Source organism: Alternaria metachromatica (assembly GCF_023757995.1).
Source record: "Alternaria metachromatica strain BMP 0045 chromosome Unknown scaffold_31, whole genome shotgun sequence".
Classification (NCBI taxonomy): domain Eukaryota; kingdom Fungi; phylum Ascomycota; class Dothideomycetes; order Pleosporales; family Pleosporaceae; genus Alternaria; species Alternaria metachromatica.
The window spans coordinates 290,166-310,592 of record NW_026055522.1 but is presented as its reverse complement, the minus strand read 5'-3'; the positions used below and the strand labels follow the sequence as shown (position 1 = coordinate 310,592).

The window sequence follows — 20,427 nt, the reverse complement described above, 5'->3', positions numbered from 1 at the left end:
TCCACCCAGCGTCAATACCCATGAATGTATGCGCAATCTTGCTTCAGTGAACCTGCGCATCTACACATCATATCCTGACAAACTCGCCACTTTCCGCGACATCACAAGTGCCCTCGTCGCATAGGAATTGCTTTTCGGACCGCGCGCGTCTCGGGTCATACTGCGCCTTTCGGACGACTTGTGGACGCCCGAGCGATATACAAATACTGCGCCTTTCACCGTATTACCCAGGCCAGCTAAGATACCTTCGACATGTCTTCCTCGATGAGCACCTCCAAGAAAGCCGACCACCTCTGTGTCCTCGTTCATGGGTACGTCCCTGTCTCCGTCGCACGCCTTATCGCCTCTTATCATGACAAGAAGGAACACTGTCGCTGACCACACCCAGCCTCTGGGGCAAGCCTGAGCACCTCAAATACGTCAGCACCACTCTAGGCGAACGATATCCCGAAGACAAACTTCACATCCTCGTGGCCAAGCGCAACGCTGGCAGCTTCACATACGATGGCATCGATACCGGTGGCGAGCGCGTGGCAGAAGAGGTGGAGAGGAAGTTGGAGGAGCTCGCTGAGGCTGGACACGACATAACGAAGATCAGTGTCGTCGGATACTCACTAGGAGGCTTGATAGCACGCTATGCTATCGGTCTGCTGTTCCACAGAGGCATCTTTGAGAAGATACAGCCAGTCGTATGTCTACACGACCATCCACGACTCTCCAGCGCTGTCTACTAACACCACCAGAACTTCACAACCTTTGCGACACCACACCTCGGCGTGCGAACACCCCTCAAAGGCTACCACAGCCACATCTGGAACGTCCTGGGAGCACGAACACTCTCCATGAGCGGTAGACAGCTCTTCGGCGTCGATAAGTTCAGGGACACGGACCGATCACTTCTAGCCGTACTTGCGGACCCCGAAAGTATCTTCATCCGAGGCCTCGCCCAATTCAAGCATCGGAGTCTATACGCGAACGTCGTGAACGATCGAACAGTCACATACTACACCGCCGGTATCTCGCAAACCGACCCTTTTGTTGACCCAGACGATATCAAAATCAACTACATCCCCGACTACGAAGATGTCATTGTCGATGGCCAGCACCCAGTCTCGCACAAGGAGCCAGAAGAGCCTCCAGCGCTATCACAGCGGCTGGTACAGGGTACATGGACAATACTGGGAAGGACGGGCATTGTCGCAGCCTTGACCGTCCTCGTACCAATTGGCGTGTCGGCTTTTCTCATCAACTCGGCATTCCAATCGATCCGCAGCCAGCAACGAATAAGACTACACGAGGAGGGTAGGTCGGGAATCGACTACGCGCGCTATCGCATACCGCTCATGATCAATGCCGTACGGCGCGAGGCCGAGGGCATGTACGAAAACGCAAACCACGTCCAGAGCCAAGAATACTTGAGCGAGAGCTACGAACACGTAGGGTCTGCTTCTCCACGCAAGGACGAGTCCCGATCCGACGTCGACTCGATACAAGAGCAAAAGGAGGCCGCGACTCCCACCTTCCCCACGCTAGCTCTCACGCAAGAACAATTCGGTATGATCGAAGCACTGGACAACGTTGGCTTTACGAAACACCCGGTCTACATCCACAACCATCGACACTCGCATGCAGCGATTGTTGTACGAATGAACAAGCCTTCCTTCAACGAGGGTAAGGTGGTCATCAAGCACTGGCTGGACAATTTCGAGCTATGATTGACTCTCATATACATTTCTGTCTGCATTTACAGCGTGGCGCATGGAGTATCTTTGGGATGGCATTCTCAGGATATAGAAGCAGTTTTCTTTTCGGCGAGTTATACCTTGATCACTTGTGTTTATGTATGTATTTCCCATTACGAATGTTTAATGTGTTACTACACCACAACCGCTGCGCCACTCACTCATCATCGTCCGACTCCGACTCCGACTCCCCCTCATCCCCATCCAACTCCCCCTCCTCCCCCGCAAACCGAAACGTCAACCCCCTCACAAATCTCGCTCGAAAATCCATCCGACACATAATCTCCACCCTCACAACCTCATACTTCGCCGTCTCATACACCCTCAGCGCATCCTCCTGCTCCTGCGATACAACCTCGTACGCGCACCCCTCCACACACGTACCAGGGTTGTCGACCAGCGCTTTGTACTTGCCAGCCCACGTTCTGATCTTTCCGGAATGTATCATAGCGGGGAGTAACGTGTGTTGGTGGTCTGGTGGCGCGTTGAATAGATGGGCTAGGTGTGAGGGGTTGGCTAGGGTGCCGTAGAAAAAGTACCAAACGGGATATTGGCTTTGTGTTGGGAGGTATTCAGTGTCGGTCGTGTTGATGATTTGAGGGCGACGGTGGGGGAGTGTGGTGTCGTAGCCGAGAGTTGGGTATGCCGAGAATGGAGAGAGGGCTTTGCGGGCGATGTTGATGGGGATGAAGGTTGGTGAGATCGTGGGGTATGCCTCCGCAAGCCATTCTTTGATTGTTGGGATGTCAATGTCGCGGACTTGACAGAATGTCGCAGCGCCGTCTTCGCCTTGCCCTTGGTGGATTGTGGGTTGGGTGGGGAGGATGGCGGCAGAGGCGAGGATTGTGGGGGTGACGGGAGCGGTGATCTTGAAGAGGTAGTCCATCTTGCTCGATTTGCGCTTGGGGGTTCCATTCGCTGGTGTCTGATATACGGTGGCTCGGATGAGATCTGCTAGCTCGGAGGACAGCTTGGGTGCGGCAGTATGATCGAATGGTGTACCATCGCCGGTCAGTTCGTCCAGCGCGTTCATGCCTTCTAGATCTAGATCGTCGGGGTATTCCATGCTGTTTGTGGGATTGAGGATTGTATGAGAGATGAACTGCTGCAGGTCGCGCCTTCGCCTGTTTTATGTATGCTTTTCCTCTTTCTGAGTCACACCCACACGTTATACCGCACCTTGGTTGCTATTCGATGTATTCAGTGGTACTGCAGTGAGCCAATAGACCGCGACGAGTTACTCACAGCACCCACACTCTATACCAACACATACTTTTGAGGCTTACATTGTTCTGCATCATCTTAGGCTGTCAGCGTGGAATCTATCGAGTCCTTTCTAGGTGTCGCAAAGCTTGTGGAAAGTATCGTTCTCGCGGGCTTTTAGACGCCAGCCCGATGTTCGTCGCTTACAAGATTGTTTCTATTTGCATGGGTAGCGAGGGCAAGTTCAGCGGGCAGCCACGAGGCTGTGCACGCCAGACGCTAGGCTACAGCTTTCGACACGGTCTGACGCACGAAAACCACACATCACTTAAAGCGCATCCGAAATATTATTTACATACTTCAGTTTACCACCTCAGAGAAACGGACATGAAATCAGAGTGAGAGAAGGGATCATGGGAATGCTTGAATTGGCATGGCTATATTATCTCGTGCGAGCGGCATTGCGCGACCAGTGCACCAGTGCACCAGTGCTAAGCCTACGCCCCTATAGATACCTCATATTGGACCTCCATTTCTGTTAGCTGACTAGAATGCGACCCCAACTCGAGTGAAAAACGACCCAGATCACCACTTGAAGTCCCCGCCCTCGATCGTGGGAAAGTGTCCCGAAGTCGCCTCCCTCGTAGCCTTGTCAATCTACGTATCGTCAGCATCCATTCTGCACAGCAGCCTCGCGAAAAACTTACCGTCGATACCAAAAAATTGGCACTGTCCTCAACAGTAATAAAGGCCTTCTCCATACCAAACGTCTTCGCTCCCTCGTTCCCCATGTCAGTCTGCACGAATCCAGGATCAAGCACAAACGCGGTAAGCTCCGGGTGGTCAAAGTGCGCCTTGCAAACCATCCAGTGTAACATGACTTTGGACATTCCGTACGCAGCCATGGGGAACGGACGGCTCTCCATACCGGTGATGCTAGCGATGGGAGTTCCGAGCGCAGCGAACTTGGGGTTGGATGATTTGAGGAGCAGGGGCAGCACAGCTTGGAAGAGGAGAAGGGGTCCGTAGGCGTTGACTTCGACGTGCGACTTAAGGACGTCGAGCGAGACGGAGGCAACGGGAGCGTAGTCCGAAGAGACGCCGGCGTTGGCAATGACAGTGTCGATGGTGGTGATGCCTTGGCTCTTGAGTTCTTCGATGGCTTTCTTTGGGCCTTCGGCGTCGCGGCTGTCGTAGGCAATGACGATGAGCTTGCTGTCTTTGCCGGCAGGGAGGGACTTGAGGGACTCCGCGGAGCTGGTGGTGCGTGCTACGGCAATGACGGTGTTGTTTGGGCGCGCCAGGTAGGTCTCGACCATTGCCTTTCCGAGGCCTGAGAATGGTTAGTTGAACATCGAATAAGATGCGAGGTTAGTCAGAAGTACCTCTAGCAGCACCGGTGATGAGGTAAGTTGTTCCGGCCATAGTGGAGAACTTGTCGCTGGGAGTTGACGAGTTCGAAGTCTTTTTGCTGGTAGATCGATCTGTGTTGGAGCTGCCGGACTTGAAGCAGGAGAACAATGCAGAGAAGGGTGACATGTATGGGTTGTTTGATCAGCACAGTTGTCTACTTAACCGTAGACGTACGATCATGTTTGGCTGAATTGATAAGCCGAACTCGAAGGAGCGCGCACGTGTGACACAGCTTCCATCTTTGTCAGCTCGGTCAATCGCAAGCGCGAGCAATTGCGGCTGAGATGTCAGCAGATACAGAGACAAAGACATATTGTGTTGCAAATGTGGACTTGATGCACGGACGACGCCGCAATTCCATGGGATGCTGACCTTGCATGATTAGTGTAACATAATCGACGGCCCGCTCTCCACGTTTCGGGTGAGCAACTTTCGACGAGTTCCGCTGGCCTGGAACGCTAGAAACGCCACACTGGTTGCCTTTGCTGATTGCCTTATATCGACCTCGCTGGGCGTTCAGCCGCGCACACCTTCGTCTGCAGCCCCCAATGCTCACCGGTACCTGTTGCCAAGCTGTGTGTTTACAAATCGACGCGAACATGGAGATGCGCGCCTGCGGTCTTGACGAAGCCGCCTGCTATTGCGGAAGATGATCAAATTTAGGACCAGAAGAACATCAGTAGTAAGCTGACCCATGACATACGTTCTGAAGGTTGACAGCGAATGGAGACAACAATAATGTAATTAACGAAAGTTCTAGAATAGCTATCTCAAGATAAACCAAGTCTACTCAATCCGGCCAATGCCGGAAGATCTAACAACCGCCAGATTCAAGGCCACCATCCTTCCCCGGACCGCAGTCTAGCTGAGCTACGGCGTCCTCCCCTCGCCCTGACCTACGCTCTGCACAAGCGCCCATCGCTCGCCACATTCCACGCATCGCTGCCGACTATGGTGGGGCCGTAAAACAGATCATCTGGATCGTACGCCTTCTTGATCTTGCGCAGCTTGTCGTAATTCCCACCGTAGAAGTCCTCTTTCCATGTCGGATTCGCAAAGTTGGCCTCGTTCAGGTACGAACCGGCGCCTGGTGTAACAGCTTCGAGTTTGGGTATGATGACGTTGTTGATCTCGTCGATTTGAGCCAGGTTGAAATCCCAGGGTTGATTGTATTGCCACTGTAGCTGCGCGAGGACGTTCATGTTGGCTTCACGCCACTGTGGGGCCACGGCGTTGGGTGCGATGGCATCTTGAATTGAAGAGCCGACCCCAACCAGGGCAATCATTGCGTCGGTGGTTTCTGTGAGGTCGCGCAGGACGGATACAAATTCTGCTGTGCTGTTCTGTAGAACGGGCCGAGGGACGAAGCGCCCGCCGCTGATTCGGTCTATCAGCTGCCACTCCGGCGGAATAAAGTAGATGTTGTAGAAGTCCATGAAGGTGGGAAAGGTGGTGACATTGAATGAGTATTCGAGTCCCAAAATGTCCAGCTTCGTCGTGACTGGTGCAATTAGATCTCGCATGTTGGCCTCGTCTCTGTCGGGGAGTACGAGAGGTGAAACGCTGAACGACGTGGGTGACAAGATGCCAATGGCTGTTGCGCCACCGTCGACGAGAGCGGGTATGTTTGAGAGCCATGCTTCAACACCCGCCCATAATGTGTCGTTGGATTCGTTTGCGTCCGCTGAGAAAGAGAGAGAACCAACAGCCACGGCACCGTCCTTGAACGCTCGCACTGTCAGTGATACCACCACGCCGTACGTTCCTGGTCCCCCGCCACTTAAGGCCCAATAGAGATCTTGGTTCTTGCTCGGGGTGGCGGTAGTCAGCGTCCCATTGGCGAGCACAACTTCCCATTCTAATGCCTGATCGGCCCCCATGCCATAGGTGCTAGTCAAGGAGCTGTGCCCTCCGCCTTGAGCAAAACCACCTACCAGGCCGACCGTTGGGCAGCTTCCTGAAACGATGCGCAGGCCTGCCTTTGAGACTACGGGGAGAGCATCCTCTCCAACGACTCCAGCGCCCATCTTCACAGCGGGGCCGCTGTAGTACGTGCTGTAGTAGTTGCTGATAACCTCAACTGACTTGAGTTTGTGGGTCCACAGTCCAAGTGATCCTGCTCCCACGTTCTTGCCCATGAAGCTAGATCTGTCAGTAAAACTTTACACCGTGGGCTTGTGGTACTCACTCATGACCCGTGTTTTTGATGACCAAGCGGATGTTTTGCTTCTGGGCGAATCGAACACCGGCCTGGATGTCCTTGGCCGAAGAGACTGTAATGGTGTATGGAGAGTAGTTTCCGAGTTCGCAAGGCTTCGAGCGTTCTGTGAAGGGGCTGCACGCTTCTGTCTGGAAGTAGGCGCTCTGCACGGAAGTCGATGAGTTCTCACTGTTTATTGTGAGTCTGCTATCATATCAAGAGAGATGGGTCATGGAGGTTCTTACTGCACTGGAGGAAATGCCCAGCTGGCTTTGAGAGAGTTGCATGCTGCTTCGTCATAATGCGGGTCATGACAGGGTGCAGCCAACGGAACAGTCGACACAAGCTTTCCATTGACTGTCTTGTTGAGAACATTCCACTGGCCAGGCGATGGCCAAGTGTTATCCTGAGGTAGCTCCCGACAGCTTGGACTGGCGCACAGTGCTACGGCTGCACACATGGCATACGTGACAGCCGTTCGGTACGATGGTAGAAACATGATAGATGGTCGTTCCACGCCTGGACAAGTATACAGAATGACGAAGTGGTTGAAGACGATGTATGGCTCCGGTCTGGACATCTTCATTTTATATCCTCTTTGCCGCCCCAAATGGCCTCCCGTCTTCTCGCAAGCCACCATTGTCTAGGACGTGTGGCTTGATAAAAACGCATCCTGGTAAGATTGAGACCAGTGAAGTTCACTCAAAAGAAGGCCTGGATGTCGCCAGGATCGATTGTGGCAGTTGGTGGAGGCATGAACCTCAGGAGTTCCACCTTTTGATTTGGCAGGCGCGGACGCCCCATGAACTCTTGGTACCAGATGCTATGTTTGGATGATGTGTATTCGTTGGTATCTCGCGTCGGCCGCCACCACCATGATAGCTCGTCTGAGACCCCCGAGGCTGATTGCACCTGAACAGTGCAGATAGCATCCCGTCCCGTCGAAGGTAGTGCCTCGGTTCGTTCTCAGCTACGCGCATGTGGGTGTATGATACGCCCGAGTAGCCTTGACGGTAAGTCCAGTGAGCTCATATTGTCGGAAGCATCCAGTAAGCGGTCCTGGCGGGCTGAGGCGTAACTGGGTCTGAGAACACACAGTTCCCGGGGCACAGTCGCCTACTTGGAAAGGTCCCATAGTTGGCTGCGTACTCTACATCATACGGGATAGCGATGCGTTGAATAGTCGCCAGTATCCCTTTGAAGTTCTCACCGTCACGCCAACCTAGGAAAAACTAAACAGCCTACAGCCTACAGCCTACGTTGACGTTAGGCTACCTACTTTGCAAGGTTTTAGCTTAATGTAGCCTGCAAACCTGTTTAGTTCTTTTCTTGTATAAGGTGCTGTGTATGTGTAAGCTTGTGGATAGCAGGAGATGTGGCATGATGCGAAGTGGGTTGTGTTGTTAATTGGCCGCGTGGCTATCACGTGACTGAACTAGGCCAAAACAGCGTTAGCTCTCGGCGCTAGACAGAGAACCAAACACCGAGCCGGGCTGAGATAGCCCACAGCACTCGGCCCCGTCTTCAGCAGGTGCCTGAGACCCTGCACATGTGCGCAGTCATCAACGTGAGATCTTAGCCATTCTTGCTCGCTATATAGCTCAAGCCTCCTGTCCGCCTTACCCATAAGCTGGCCAGAAGAACCACAAACGAAGAGGCTTACCACAGACGAAGAGGCTTACCAACAGCCCGTGCCGTAACGATGCAACCCTCCATGGATGCCGTGGAACGGCGGAAGATACAGAACCGACACGCACAGCGGCGCTTTCGCAGTAAGTGGTTTAGACTGCTAGAAGGCCCGAACCAAGGCCGGGCCCTAGTCCCACCTCATACAAGAAAAAAACCGAACAGGTCTGGAGCCTACATCGACGCCAGGTCACATATCTTGTGTACTTCCATGTTGATGTAGGCTGCAGGCTTGTTCAGTTTTTTTCTTGCTTGACGTGGTCCGAGTCAAAGGCGCCCTCTATCCTTATCGACGCCTCTGCGGCTACTCGGCCCTTTGATACTGACCGTTCGGGCGCTGCAGGCAAGAAGGCGACTCAAAACGGAGGAGAGCCGTTCACGACAGCGGCGGCACCGTCCGCTGCAGCTACAGCGAGCGGGCCAACTATACAGCCGCGCCCGCAGTCAACCCACGATGTGCTGGCATGGGGCAGCGAGGGAAGGCTATCCCACCCCCACGCAACTGGACTACAGACGTCGGAGCAAGGCCCGGTGCCCCCATCGACGACCGCCAATAGCAGCCACACACTACAGGGGGACGCCACGATTACACTCATGAACATGACCGACTTCAATTTCCCACCGTCTATGACGCAATCACGTCATGCTGTGCTATGGCCCCACGACCCTCCAGCCGAGGCCATGGTCTTCAGTACTGACGATGCTGGGGGCTTCTACTCCAATCAAGACACGAACAGAACCACGTGGCCTGAGACCGGACCGAGCCGCACCCAAAGTGGATCTGAAAGCAGCAATGATACGTCACAAATCAACACTCGTATAACCACCCCCAACCTCTTTGTCGATGGCCGTCTTGGACAGGACAACGACCTCGACGACGACGAGCCCTTCCAGACGAACCTCCACATCGCGGCTGAGGCTGGTCATGACAGCCTTGTAGGCCTCCTGCTGGGCTCAGGGTACACCGTTGATGAACACGACAGGGTAAAGTAGCCGCCACGGATAGCTTTAAGAATATCTTACTAACTTCTTACTAGTATGTATCCCTCTTAATACGATTTAGTTGCGCAGTTATTAAGGCCCTACTAAGATGTATCTCTCTTACTATGCTAACAACGTAACAGTGACGGCAACACAGCTCTGCATAGGGCCAGTCTTGGTAAACATGTGAAGGTGATGTTGAGGCTACTCAAAGCCGGTGCAAATCCCAACGCCATGAATGTTCACGGCTGGACCCCCGTGCATATGGCTTTTTCTCTCGGCTCGATGGAGGTAGTAGAGGTCCTGGTCCGACATGGTGGTGATCTGAACAAGCGTGCGAAAGGTAAGTTGAGCTGTGACAAATTCAAGGAAGCTCTTGCAGCGAAGGATCGAGAGCTTTCCCGTGAAAAATAGCCGGGGCTTGTTATTGCTGTTGTGAGCACTGGCCAAGGCTAAAGTGCGGTGAAGCAACACAGAGTCTGTGAAAGGGATTCATGGCTTTTCGGACTAATAGAAAGTAAGAAACAACGAGTGTTTCGAGCCTGCACCTGAATTGTGCCTCCGAACGATCAAGACTGCTCTCCCCAGACTCCCACTCATTTTACCAGCACTCTCACCCCTTTGGTCGCCCGATCAGGAAACGGAATGAAATAATCGGCTTTCATCTCCACCGCAGCTCGCCCGGTCTCAAACAACTCGAGTTTGAGCCTACGAAAAACAACAGCCAGTCCAATATACAGCTCTGCGCGCGCCAGGTTGATCCCGAGACACATTCTTGGGCCCTTACTGAACGCAACTAGGTACTTACTTAGTGGCTCGCCATTCTTCGCCAACGCCTTCTCAAGCCAGCGCTCGGGCACAAACTCATGCGGCTTGTCCCAAATGCGCGGGTCCGTGTGCGTGTAGTACGCCGTCATGCTAAAGTCGGTACCGGCTGGGATAACGATGTCCTTGAACGTGATAGGCTCTTTGCGAGACCTGCGCGCTGTGCGTGAGGAGATGCCAATTGTGATGCGAAGGGTCTCGTTGACGATTGCGCTGAGGTACGGCAGTGCTTCCAGAGTGGCTAAAGACGGGGTCACGTGCGGGTCTGGAAACACAGTGCCTAGTTCTGTACCCAGCCTTGCCGCAATAGCCGGGTTCTCGAGTATGTAGAAGGTCGCTTTGGACAATGCGGTTGATGTTGTTTCGACGCCGCCTGCAACGATGGACCCGCCTGAACATGTGAGTGGATAGTTCTGAGTATGAAGGTGGGCGGGCTTACCTTCGTGCTTGAGTCTCTCAACCGCCTTTTCTTCGGTAGGCAGATCAGAGTCGAGAAGCTCGCTAAACACCGTTTTATGTTCGACATCCTTATGTGCGTCGTTGGATCCAGACTTGATGGCGCGGATTTGGTCTTCGATTTCCTAGGTGGAGTCAGCACCTACAATTCCATCAAAATCCCACGAGACCTACCCCATGGAATCCAAAGATAGCGCCCATGGCTGGATTCATCGCCACCGACCACCTTTGGGGGAGCGCCTGCAGCAGAGACAAGAGCCATGGGAAGTGGCCCATGGTATGCAGCGTCGTTGCGAGTTCCTTCGCCGCGTTGGTGAAGGGCGCTTCGAAGTTCGGATCTTCCATGTACTCGAACGAGCGCGCAAAGGCGTAGTGCGTGATGACGTCAAATGTCATGGCTGCGAAACAGTTGTTCATAATGGCTGGTCTGCCCGAACCCGCGAACTCGGTTTCCAGCCGATCACACAGTCGCTGCGCCTTTTGACTGATGAAGTCAGTGATGCCCGATATCTTTTGCTTCGAGAAGAATGGCGCCACCGCCGACCGGCGCATTCGGTGGCTGTGGGGTGTCAGCTGATACTATTTCGGTGGGGGACTGCATGCTGCCTTACTGTTGATGCTCGATAGTGTCGAAACTTGAATGGGGAATACCAGTTCGATATTTCCACTCGATTTTCTTGTCGAATTGAGAGTTACTGGCGAATAAAACCTGCACGAAATCCGGATCTGCGATGTGCACCTCCCAAGGGTTGATGCGCACGATTGGACCTGTCATCAATCAACGTATGCTCAGTTGATGAAGGACTAGATCAGAAGACGAACCATATCTTTCATGCCATTCTCCGAGCTTGAAGATCAATTGACCGCCCCGAAAGACATCGTGGTATGTTTCTACCCATCCAGTGACTGCGGCAAGCTTGGGCCCAGGAAATCTGGACAACGGACTCAAGAGAAGACGGTATATCGCAAGCGATGTTCCCCACAGTAAGAGGAGAGTTGCAAGCAAAATCAAGCGCAGTGTTGTGCTAGACAAAGACCGCTGGAATTCTTCAAACTGCTTGAAAGTCATGTTGGGATTATGCAGCGTCTTGCGACTGATGGATTTCGCTAGAGACCTGAGCTCCTCATGTTTGATGCCTTGCTTGCTAATATCTGGTGCCATACGGGAAACGTCGGTCATGTGAGAGCGATGCATAGTAATCGTTTCCGTTCAGTTCACTGTCATCCGACCATAGGTAGGTGGACTAGATAGCTTACACTAAGAGTACAAGCCACTTATCGCGGTCAGCCTTACATAGTGCATCACGCCATGGAAAGGAGCGAGCTGCTAGTGCGTTTCGAGGCCAAAAAGGCATAAAAAAGGCACAAGCAGCGGATGGCCCCACCACCTCATGCAAGGATAAACCGAACACCTGGAGGCTACATCAAGATAAAAACGCGCAAATTAGGTGACCCAAGACCAACGTAGGCTCCTGGGTATTCGTTCTTTCCCTTGACGGAGGTGTCACTGCTGGATCTCCAATAGCACTGCCAGCCCTATAGCCAATCATGCCAGTGCGTGTACTCTGTCTTCACGGGCAAGGAGTGAACTCAGCCGTCTTCCAGAAACAGACACGTAAGTAATACTAAGATCAGCCAGCGTAGTATATAAAGATTTGACCAACCAATAGAGAGCCTACGCGAGATGCTGCCTGCAGATTACGATTTCCGTTTCTTCGACGGCAAATACGAATGCGAACCGGCGGAGGAAGTGCGCGATTACTACCAGCCCCCGTATCTTACTTGGTACAACACTCCGACCGTGGAGAAAGTCAAGGATGCGCATGAGCAAATCCGGCAGATCATCGAGAGCCACGGCCCCTTTGATGCAGTCATGGGCTTCAGCCAGGGCGCTGCTGTAGCAGCCTCTCTACTGTTGCACGAGGAGCTAGAATCCAAGCCACTCTCCTTCAAAGCCGCAATCTTCATCGGCTCGCCCATACCATTTGCCAGAACTACGCAAGTGGGCATTGATGCGCGTTCTTACTTTGGCGTTCCCAACACGCTTCCAAATGCGCACGCTCGCCCGAGCCGCATACCACCCCACTTGCTGACAGACCCTGCGTATTTGCGCAATCCCGCGCAGCTGGAGCGGGTTTCGTGCGATAACGTGCAATATCAGATGTTTCACCCCACGGCTGACGAGGTGCGCATCACGTTGCCGACGGGACATGTCATGGGTATGCAGGATAAATGGTTGTGCCACAGTAAGGATTTGGTTGGGCTGTGTCAGGAGGATTGCAGGGTGGTATTGCAGCACCACGGTGGGCATGAAGTACCTAGGGCTTACACGGAAGAGATTTGTGATGTTGTTGAGACGGTTTTCGGGGGACTGCTGTAAAAGGTCACGTGAGATGGAATGATCAGAATATATATATATAATAGCAAAAAGGTGGGCCTGTCAATGGCTTACCTTGCATGATGATTACGAAGGATCTGATCTTCATTGGCTACGGTCTGGGGCATGGGCGTTAATAAGAACGAGCTCCTTCGTGCAGCGGCCCGTGACACGCGCCGGGACGTCCTGCACGCTAGGGTGGATCTTGGTAAATCCCGTCCCGGAGAGATTCTGACATGCACGGTAATAACGCCACACGAGGCAAGGTAAGCAGGACTGACAAAACAAAGAAACAGACATGACTGCGGAACTCGCGATTACCCAACGCGACATGGCTGACAAATGCTGCACGTTTGTGCTCAGTCGCCTGGCGACAGACCGCGACAGGCCCTCACCGACGCCTCCCAGCTCATTCACTTGCCTGTATTGCAGCACTCGCTTTCGCACCCACGTAATACCAAACTTTGACTATCCCATTCTACACTTCTCCCGACATCCGACTTCCATTCCGAGATGGCTTCTACTGAACGACCTCTGGTAGCGGATGAGCACGACAAACCAGAAACCACCACCAGTCTCACTCAACATGGCTCTACCGAGAATGATCAAGCAAAGCCTGAACCCGGCTATCAAAGCGGGCTGCCGTTTTTTTTGGTCGTCTTCGCCTTGCTGTTGAGCATGTTCTTGGTGAGTGGGCTGGACTTCCGTAACACCACATGCAGGCTAACCAATTGTACCCTAGATCGCCCTTGATATGACCATCATCGCAACTGCGATCCCAAGTATCACGGATGATTTCCATGTTAGTTTTCAAGTACTGGCAGCATTGATGTGCCCCAAACTGATACCCTCCATAGTCGGCCCCAGATGTCGGCTGGTACGCTGCTGCATTCTTCATCACCTTGGCCATATTCCAATCAGCATGGGGCAAAGCATACAAGCACTTCAATATTAAGATTACCTTCGTGGTAGCAGTCGTCCTGTTCGAGGTTGGCAGCTTGATCTGCGGTACGTTCACTCTAACCGATTTTATTGGATGCATCGACTAAACGGGCCCTAGGCGTTTCGCAAAACAGTCTTACGTTCATCGTCGGCCGAGCCATCGCTGGACTTGGTGGAGCTGGCGTTACTGGTGGCGTGTATACCGCCATGGCCTACATTGTGCAGCCTGCGCAAGTTCCAACATACATTGGCCTCATCGGCGCCGTGTTTAGTGTCGCCAGCGTTGCTGGCCCCCCGCTTGGCGGTGCGCTCACTGGCGAGGTGAGCTGGCGATGGGTGTGAGTGCGGTATCTCATGCTGTTTTTCTGTCTCTCGCTAACATCTACATTCTAGATTCTACATCAATCTGCCAATAGGCGGCTTCGCCCTGTTGATCATCTTCATCTACTTCCACTTGCCTGCCACAGTCAAGCCAGTACCTATCGGCCGAAAAGAACTCATTTTGGTCATGGATATTCCCGGTATCGTCCTCGGCATGGGTGCGCTTGTCAGCTTCACGCTCGCTATGCAATGGGGTGGTACCCTGAAGCCTTGGTCTTCTCCAGACGTTATAGGTACCCTCGTAGGCAGTGTTATCATGACTGTTCTCTTTGCCGTCTTGCAGTGGCGAGCGGGCGAGAACGCCTCCCTCGTTACGCGGATTATGACGCAGCGAACAGTCGCAGCACTGTCGGCATTCATCTTCTTGTTCGTATCCCACCGCCAAGATGTTCTTCTGATCGCTGACGAAGTACCCGCAGTCTGAACTCGACCAACTTCCTCCTGGTATACAATCTCCCACAATACTTTCAGGTTATCAACGACCTCTCCGCCACAGAAAGTGGTATCAGAAACCTCGCACTCATTCTCTCAACTTCAGCTTTCGTCCTCGCAAGTGGCTTCATCCTCGGCCGGGTCGGCTACTACCACATCTTCCTCATCAGTGGTTCTGCTCTACTCACAGTCGGGGCCGGCCTCGTATACACGCTCGACCTTGACTCCACAGTCGCGGAAGTAGTGGGGTTCCAGATTCTGGTTGGTATGGGTATCGGCTTAGCCATCCAGGCTCCCGTCATTGTCGCACAGGCCTTCTCGGCCCCTGAAGATATACCAGTAGTCACGTCGATAGTCATGTTCTTCCAGCTAGTGGCGGGAGCGATATGTGTATCGGCCTCGCAGACACTTCTCAACAACCGACTGATCTCAGCACTGGCAGACCTCGCGCCCAACATTTCATCCGAGCAAGTCTTCGCGGTCGGTGCGACGGAGATTCGTGATGCCTTTCAGGGAGCCGATCTCGTCGCTGTGCTCAAGTCCTACATGGTCGGTCTTAAAGATTCTTGGCTCTTTGCGACTGTTTTGGCTGCGATCACGTTTCTCCTGGCTTTTGCGGGAGAATGGAAGAGTGTGAAGGGCGCAAAGCCTGCGGCTGTTGCATAATATTCTCGTGTGTACTTTATCTCAGATTTACTCTTCATAACACCTCTTGTAATACTTTTAGAACATTCCAGCAGAATGTAATTACTCCTTGCATCAGATTACTGGAAAGCGTCCTTCGGAATGAGTCTTCTTTGTCCACATTTCGCGTGATTGCTTATTTCGGGGCGCCCTTGTGTTGCACTGAACGCCATGTGTGGGGGACTTGACTGTACCCCCACTCACATAACGACAGCATTACACGAGACAGCTTTGACCCGCTACAACACCGACAACACTGGAACGATACCGTTTCTTTGAGAGCCTGGTCAGGCGCGATGGCCGACCGATTAGCCATGCATCAGACCCTCTCCAGGTGAGCATACTGGCCCATCCTAAACTCAGCCGGGCGTCGCTTCAGGTTTGGCTCCCAGGACTACTGTGGATACGAGATGTACCAGCTCGTCTCTGCTGTAGTTAGATTGGCCCGATGAAATATCAGCACGGGAAGAACGTGCATGGAATGAGCCCTGGTTCCAACGGCCCAGCTGTTGTGTCAGCGAGCCTCAGCCGCGATACCGGTAAGCATTTGACAGCCACGATTTGAGTCACCGAAGCCATGATCCAGATACTCAGGGTTGCCCTCGCCGCGGCATACAATCAGCTTACGAGGCCAGAGCTAACTGTGGGTCGGGCGTTCAGCAAGGTCTGCAGTTGGTGGCGCAGGTCTTCAAGCCACGACTGAGCGGTTTCCGAAGAGGCAACTTTCACGTTCAAACAACTGCCGAGGCAGTCTGAAGAGAGGCTAGAGATGTTTATCATACGAATATAAATGTCGAAAGAGGCTCCCATGATCAGTCAAATCAACTGCGTCGAACAGTCTCTTCAACTCGGCTTCTTTCGCTGGATGAGTGAAGAACTACCTCGTTTTACATCACTCTCTCTGAATAGCTTCTCATTCACCCCACTCTCCTAAGAGAGTCATGATGCCCCAACGAGCATTGGTAGCACTTGCTACAACGCTGCTTTCGGCTGCCACCATTTCCGCCGACCAATACGCCAACAATACCGACTGCCGTGTCCTACCAGGAGATGCTGGTTGGCCAGCCAAATCGCAATGGGACAAACTCAACGCGACGATTGAGGGCAGACTCATTGCATCCGTGCCACTAGGCGCAGCTTGCCACGACCCAACCTACGACGAGGAGAAGTGCAACTATCTGCGCGAGAATTGGCAACTACCAGTCACCTATGAAGACGATCCCACTACACCAATGAGCTATTGGTTCCAGAACTCAACCTGCGACCCCTGGACTGATCGCTCTACGCCATGCGAGCTGGGCCATCTGGCTGTTTATGCAATCAACGTTAGCCAGCCAGCTGATGTTTCGGCCGGACTTGTTTTTGCACATGAGCATAAGATCAGAGTCAGTATCAAGAACACTGGCCACGACTTCAACGGAAAGTCGGTTGGTCAGGGATCTCTGGGTATCTGGACTCACAATCTTAACTCCATTCAACCAATCCACAACTACAGCCAGCCCTGGCACAAGGGTCCAGCTATGAAGCTCGGTGCGGGCGTCAGAGGCTATGAGGCATACAAGGGTGCTCACGATGCTGGCCTTCGGGTCGTCGGTGGCGACTGTGCCACTGTTGGCATCGCAGGAGGCTTTCTCCAGGGTGGTGGCCACTCGCCTCTCTCTGGCGTTTACGGAATGGCTTCTGACCATGTGCTTGAATGGGAGGTAGTCCTCGCGAATGGTACGTTCGTGAAGGCTACACCTGAACACAACGAGGACCTTTACTGGGCACTTGCTGGAGCTGGTCCATCTACTTTTGGCGTCGTCACCGCGGTCACACTACGTGCATTCCCTGACGGACCCGTCGGCGGCGCATCAATCATTTTTGACCGCAGTCAGATGAGCAACGACACCTTCTGGGAAGCATTCACCTACTTCCAAGAAGCACTCCCCGGACTCAACGCTGGCGGGGCGCAATCGTCCTTCGCTACCCTGCCGCTGCAATTTTATCTGCAAGCTGTCACACGACCCGACTACACCAAAGACCAGATGCGTGACTTGCTATCAGAGTTCACCACGAAGCTTGACTCTCTCAATATCGACTACAACCTCACCATCACCTCGACGCCCACCTACCTGGACCATTTCGTAACATACTTCGGCCCCGCACCATGGGGCCCTTACGTCATCGGTGAGCTCATGACAGGCCGTCTTATTCCCCTTGAAGTTAGTCAAGCCGACCCAGCCGCGATCATCGCTGCGTATCGCGAAATCACCGATACCACACAGATCATTATCGGCTCCACCGCCCAAGACGTTTCCATCACGCCGCTTCGCAAGCCCGTTGCACCCAATTCCGTGATGCCCAGCTGGCGCACAACAGTCAATACATTGCTCATTCAGAGCTACTTCAACTCGTCGATTTCCTGGAACGAGAAGCAGCATTTGCAGGACCAGCTTGTCGGCTTTGCGCAAAAGCGCATTGATGATCTCGTGCCGGAGGATACGGGGACTCATTTGAATGAAGCAAACTTTTCGCCGCTGATTGACTGGAAGACGCAGTTTTATGGCACTAACTATCCGAGGTTGTTGGATATTAAGCGTCGGTTGGATCCGGAGAATGTCTTTTGGGCTGTCACTGCTGTCGGTTCTGATGCGTTGGAGGTGGCTGCTGATGGTCGACTCTGCGTTGCCCATTAAGGATAGATGAGTACGTCGTTTGGTCATCTTTATATCCGTGGTTTGCACTGTGCTGCAGTAGGCAAACTTTGACTTGAGTGGTTGTATTAGAACGGCTGTGCTAGATACTAGAAGGGTTATATTAGAGCGGTCGTATTAGAGTGGTTTTATTAGAATTCATTCGGTACGTTTGACGATGTTCATCGAAGCCATTTGCTCTAGGTACTACATGCATGAGTGAAGAGATGTTGGTGATTTCCAGGCTGCGAGATCACGCGAAGAACCCTACGATCATGTTCTTGATTGTCCAAAGCGTCCCAACGCCATGTCATGTCCACAATCATTCGCGTCGTTGATAAAGTATACATTTAGTACTCAAAACTCTCTTTTCAGCTCTCAGTGGTGGTCCTGAGCAGTCCTGGGCAATTTAAGTGTGTGTCAACAGTATCAGGAACTACGTACGTAGTCGTGAGTTGTTCCGGCTCGCGTGGGCACTGGTCACGCACTCGATCTCAGCGACCAGTCATAGTCGAGATTGATAAGAGATGGACGTGATAGAAGCGTTGTAATGGGCGGTTGATATATTGTTGATATATTGTTGATATGAAAGTCAAACTATCTATGCCCATCCAAGGGGAGCCAAATGCGGGTCGATTTGTCACGACTAGGCTGCGACAATCTTCTTGATGAAATTGGCCTGCAAATCTGACAGCATGGGGAAGTCATCTCCACTCAACACATCCAAGTGCCCCTTGCTAGGAGCAATGTGCAACACCTTCGGCTCCGGGAACGTCGCATGAAGCGCAATCTGCGCCTCGGGGGGCGAGATCTGGTCCAGCTCCGGCACTACCATCAACACAGGTGTACGGTCCAGGTATCTCATGATACCTTGTGGTTGCCATAGCTTTATCTTGTAGTACGATTGGAACGTCGTGTGATTCTCGTGTCGCGGGGCGCCACGCGTTTTGGCGTTGACCATACTACAAACACCGGTCAGTTATACATCGTCACTTATCAGACTCGTTGGACTTACTAGTCAAACTCCTCCTTGTCTGCTCCCAACCCCATCCCAGCGGGGTTCTTGCCCTCAGCCGTCAACACTGGGACATATAAAGGTTTGTTCCCAGTGAGCTGCGACTCCCGGTCTTGTTGGAGTTTGGCAAGCACTTTGGGGAACTTGGATGCTTCGTATTCGAGGTTCAAGAGCGGGCAGATGGCGATGCAGAAGTGAATGCGTGGGTCCAGAGCTGTAGCGGACAGTGCAATGACACCGCTGAACGACATACCCCAGATACCAATCATTGAAGGATCGACGTTTGGAAGACTCTTGACGAAAGTGACTGCGTCGGAGTAGTCGGATACTTGTCTCGCTGGATCGATATCGTTGCGCGGCAACCCATCGCTCAGGCCGAGCGTTCGCGGGTCGTAGATCAGTGCTGTGATGCCGTTCTTCTGGAACTGCTCAGCGACATCTGGTACAAACATCTCTTTGACGCAATTGAACTGTCATCGTCAGCTTTTGGTCTGATCATTTCTTTGAGTCGTCGAGAAGAGCATACACCCGGTGTTATAATGACCGCAGGTCCCTTTCCGGACGACACTGCAGCATTGTATAGGTCGCCACGCAAAGTTAGACCATCAATGGTCTTGAACTCAACTTCCTGGATGTCGATTGCCATGATGCTGTCTGATCATGTAAGGATGCTGGAGGAGTTCAACAACGTTGCCACGGATTCGGAAGATGCTTCTTATCTCAAGTTGTGGTTGAGAATGTCAAGTTCCAAGGAGAGATACGCTCACTGAATGCGTTTCGTATACCACTGACTGCTAACATGGATTTGACACCCACAACCATAATTCATCACCCAGAGAGTATACCTACGAGTCAGACATTGCGGAAGTTTGCACTACGGGGAAGTCAGCATCAAACGCTACACGAACGCAGGGTCAGAGCCTTGCGCAAAGCTACTACATGACGCTGGGTCACAAACATATGCGAAGTAATCGAAAACCAGAGCCAAGTTCAGCTGAGTACTGAGTACATATCGTTGCATACCGAACTATGCCAGGGTTCTAAAGATGGCGCCATGTGCTGACCGCATAATCTCCGTCCAGCCATTTGCCGTCACACCAATCGCAACCGATTTGGAGGAAACGTTGCAGATGTATGCCGGATGTCCACTTTGTTCACAAGCCATAATCTCACATCAGCTTCATAGATTAATCGTGGTTCACCCCGACGTCTTTCGGTAACGTCTTGCTGACTGCATGTCAGCAGTTCCGATGGTTCCAGTGACCAAATTCTTGCGTGAATGATACTGCCTATCATGAGAGGAGATGATTGGATGGAGTTTCGGAACCCGAGCCACCAATGCCAGCCGCGAGCAGTTGGTGAGGCTGATCCTTGGTGGCTTTGTCAACCCCACGAACTAACCCCACAGATCTAAC

General features: G+C 52.7%; 9 protein-coding genes across 9 annotated transcripts; 4 read left to right on the top strand and 5 right to left on the bottom strand.

Moving 5' to 3' along the window:
* Positions 1-252: 252 nt before the first annotated feature.
* Positions 253-1,715, top strand: J4E83_009317 (uncharacterized protein; the record flags this gene model as incomplete). The annotated part of the gene is made up of 3 exons (XM_049336206.1): positions 253-311; positions 389-689; positions 744-1,715. 3 exons carry the CDS (start codon positions 253-255, stop codon positions 1,713-1,715), a joined length of 1,332 nt encoding a protein of 443 aa, XP_049184770.1.
* A 184-nt stretch (positions 1,716-1,899) lies between these two features.
* J4E83_009316 (uncharacterized protein) lies at positions 1,900-2,808 on the bottom strand (the record flags this gene model as incomplete). The annotated part of the gene is made up of 1 exon (XM_049336205.1): positions 1,900-2,808. The coding sequence occupies one exon, from the start codon at positions 2,806-2,808 to the stop codon at positions 1,900-1,902; it is 909 nt and encodes a 302-aa protein (XP_049184769.1).
* Positions 2,809-3,530: 722 nt separating this feature from the next.
* On the bottom strand, positions 3,531-4,484 carry J4E83_009315 (putative secondary metabolism biosynthetic enzyme; the record flags this gene model as incomplete). Its single annotated transcript, XM_049336204.1, has 3 exons — positions 3,531-3,602; positions 3,653-4,278; positions 4,331-4,484. The coding sequence occupies 3 exons, from the start codon at positions 4,482-4,484 to the stop codon at positions 3,531-3,533; spliced, it is 852 nt and encodes a 283-aa protein (XP_049184768.1).
* A 770-nt stretch (positions 4,485-5,254) lies between these two features.
* J4E83_009314 (uncharacterized protein) lies at positions 5,255-6,496 on the bottom strand (the record flags this gene model as incomplete). The annotated part of the gene is made up of 1 exon (XM_049336203.1): positions 5,255-6,496. One exon carries the CDS (start codon positions 6,494-6,496, stop codon positions 5,255-5,257), a length of 1,242 nt encoding a protein of 413 aa, XP_049184767.1.
* Positions 6,497-8,871: 2,375 nt separating this feature from the next.
* On the top strand, positions 8,872-9,371 carry J4E83_009313 (uncharacterized protein; the record flags this gene model as incomplete). Its single annotated transcript, XM_049336202.1, has 2 exons — positions 8,872-9,180; positions 9,369-9,371. The coding sequence occupies 2 exons, from the start codon at positions 8,872-8,874 to the stop codon at positions 9,369-9,371; spliced, it is 312 nt and encodes a 103-aa protein (XP_049184766.1).
* Positions 9,372-9,821: 450 nt separating this feature from the next.
* Positions 9,822-11,686, bottom strand: J4E83_009312 (uncharacterized protein; the record flags this gene model as incomplete). The annotated part of the gene is made up of 6 exons (XM_049336201.1): positions 9,822-9,844; positions 10,034-10,441; positions 10,490-10,631; positions 10,681-11,065; positions 11,118-11,274; positions 11,329-11,686. The coding sequence occupies 6 exons, from the start codon at positions 11,684-11,686 to the stop codon at positions 9,822-9,824; spliced, it is 1,473 nt and encodes a 490-aa protein (XP_049184765.1).
* Positions 11,687-12,054: 368 nt separating this feature from the next.
* On the top strand, positions 12,055-15,304 carry J4E83_009311 (uncharacterized protein; the record flags this gene model as incomplete). Its single annotated transcript, XM_049336200.1, has 7 exons — positions 12,055-12,121; positions 12,177-12,763; positions 13,626-13,685; positions 13,741-13,891; positions 13,944-14,163; positions 14,219-14,572; positions 14,626-15,304. 7 exons carry the CDS (start codon positions 12,055-12,057, stop codon positions 15,302-15,304), a joined length of 2,118 nt encoding a protein of 705 aa, XP_049184764.1.
* A 959-nt stretch (positions 15,305-16,263) lies between these two features.
* On the top strand, positions 16,264-18,000 carry J4E83_009310 (uncharacterized protein; the record flags this gene model as incomplete). The annotated part of the gene is made up of 1 exon (XM_049336199.1): positions 16,264-18,000. The coding sequence occupies one exon, from the start codon at positions 16,264-16,266 to the stop codon at positions 17,998-18,000; it is 1,737 nt and encodes a 578-aa protein (XP_049184763.1).
* Positions 18,001-18,643: 643 nt separating this feature from the next.
* Positions 18,644-19,658, bottom strand: J4E83_009309 (uncharacterized protein; the record flags this gene model as incomplete). The annotated part of the gene is made up of 3 exons (XM_049336198.1): positions 18,644-18,959; positions 19,013-19,482; positions 19,539-19,658. The coding sequence occupies 3 exons, from the start codon at positions 19,656-19,658 to the stop codon at positions 18,644-18,646; spliced, it is 906 nt and encodes a 301-aa protein (XP_049184762.1).
* Between the last annotated feature and the right edge of the window lie 769 nt (positions 19,659-20,427).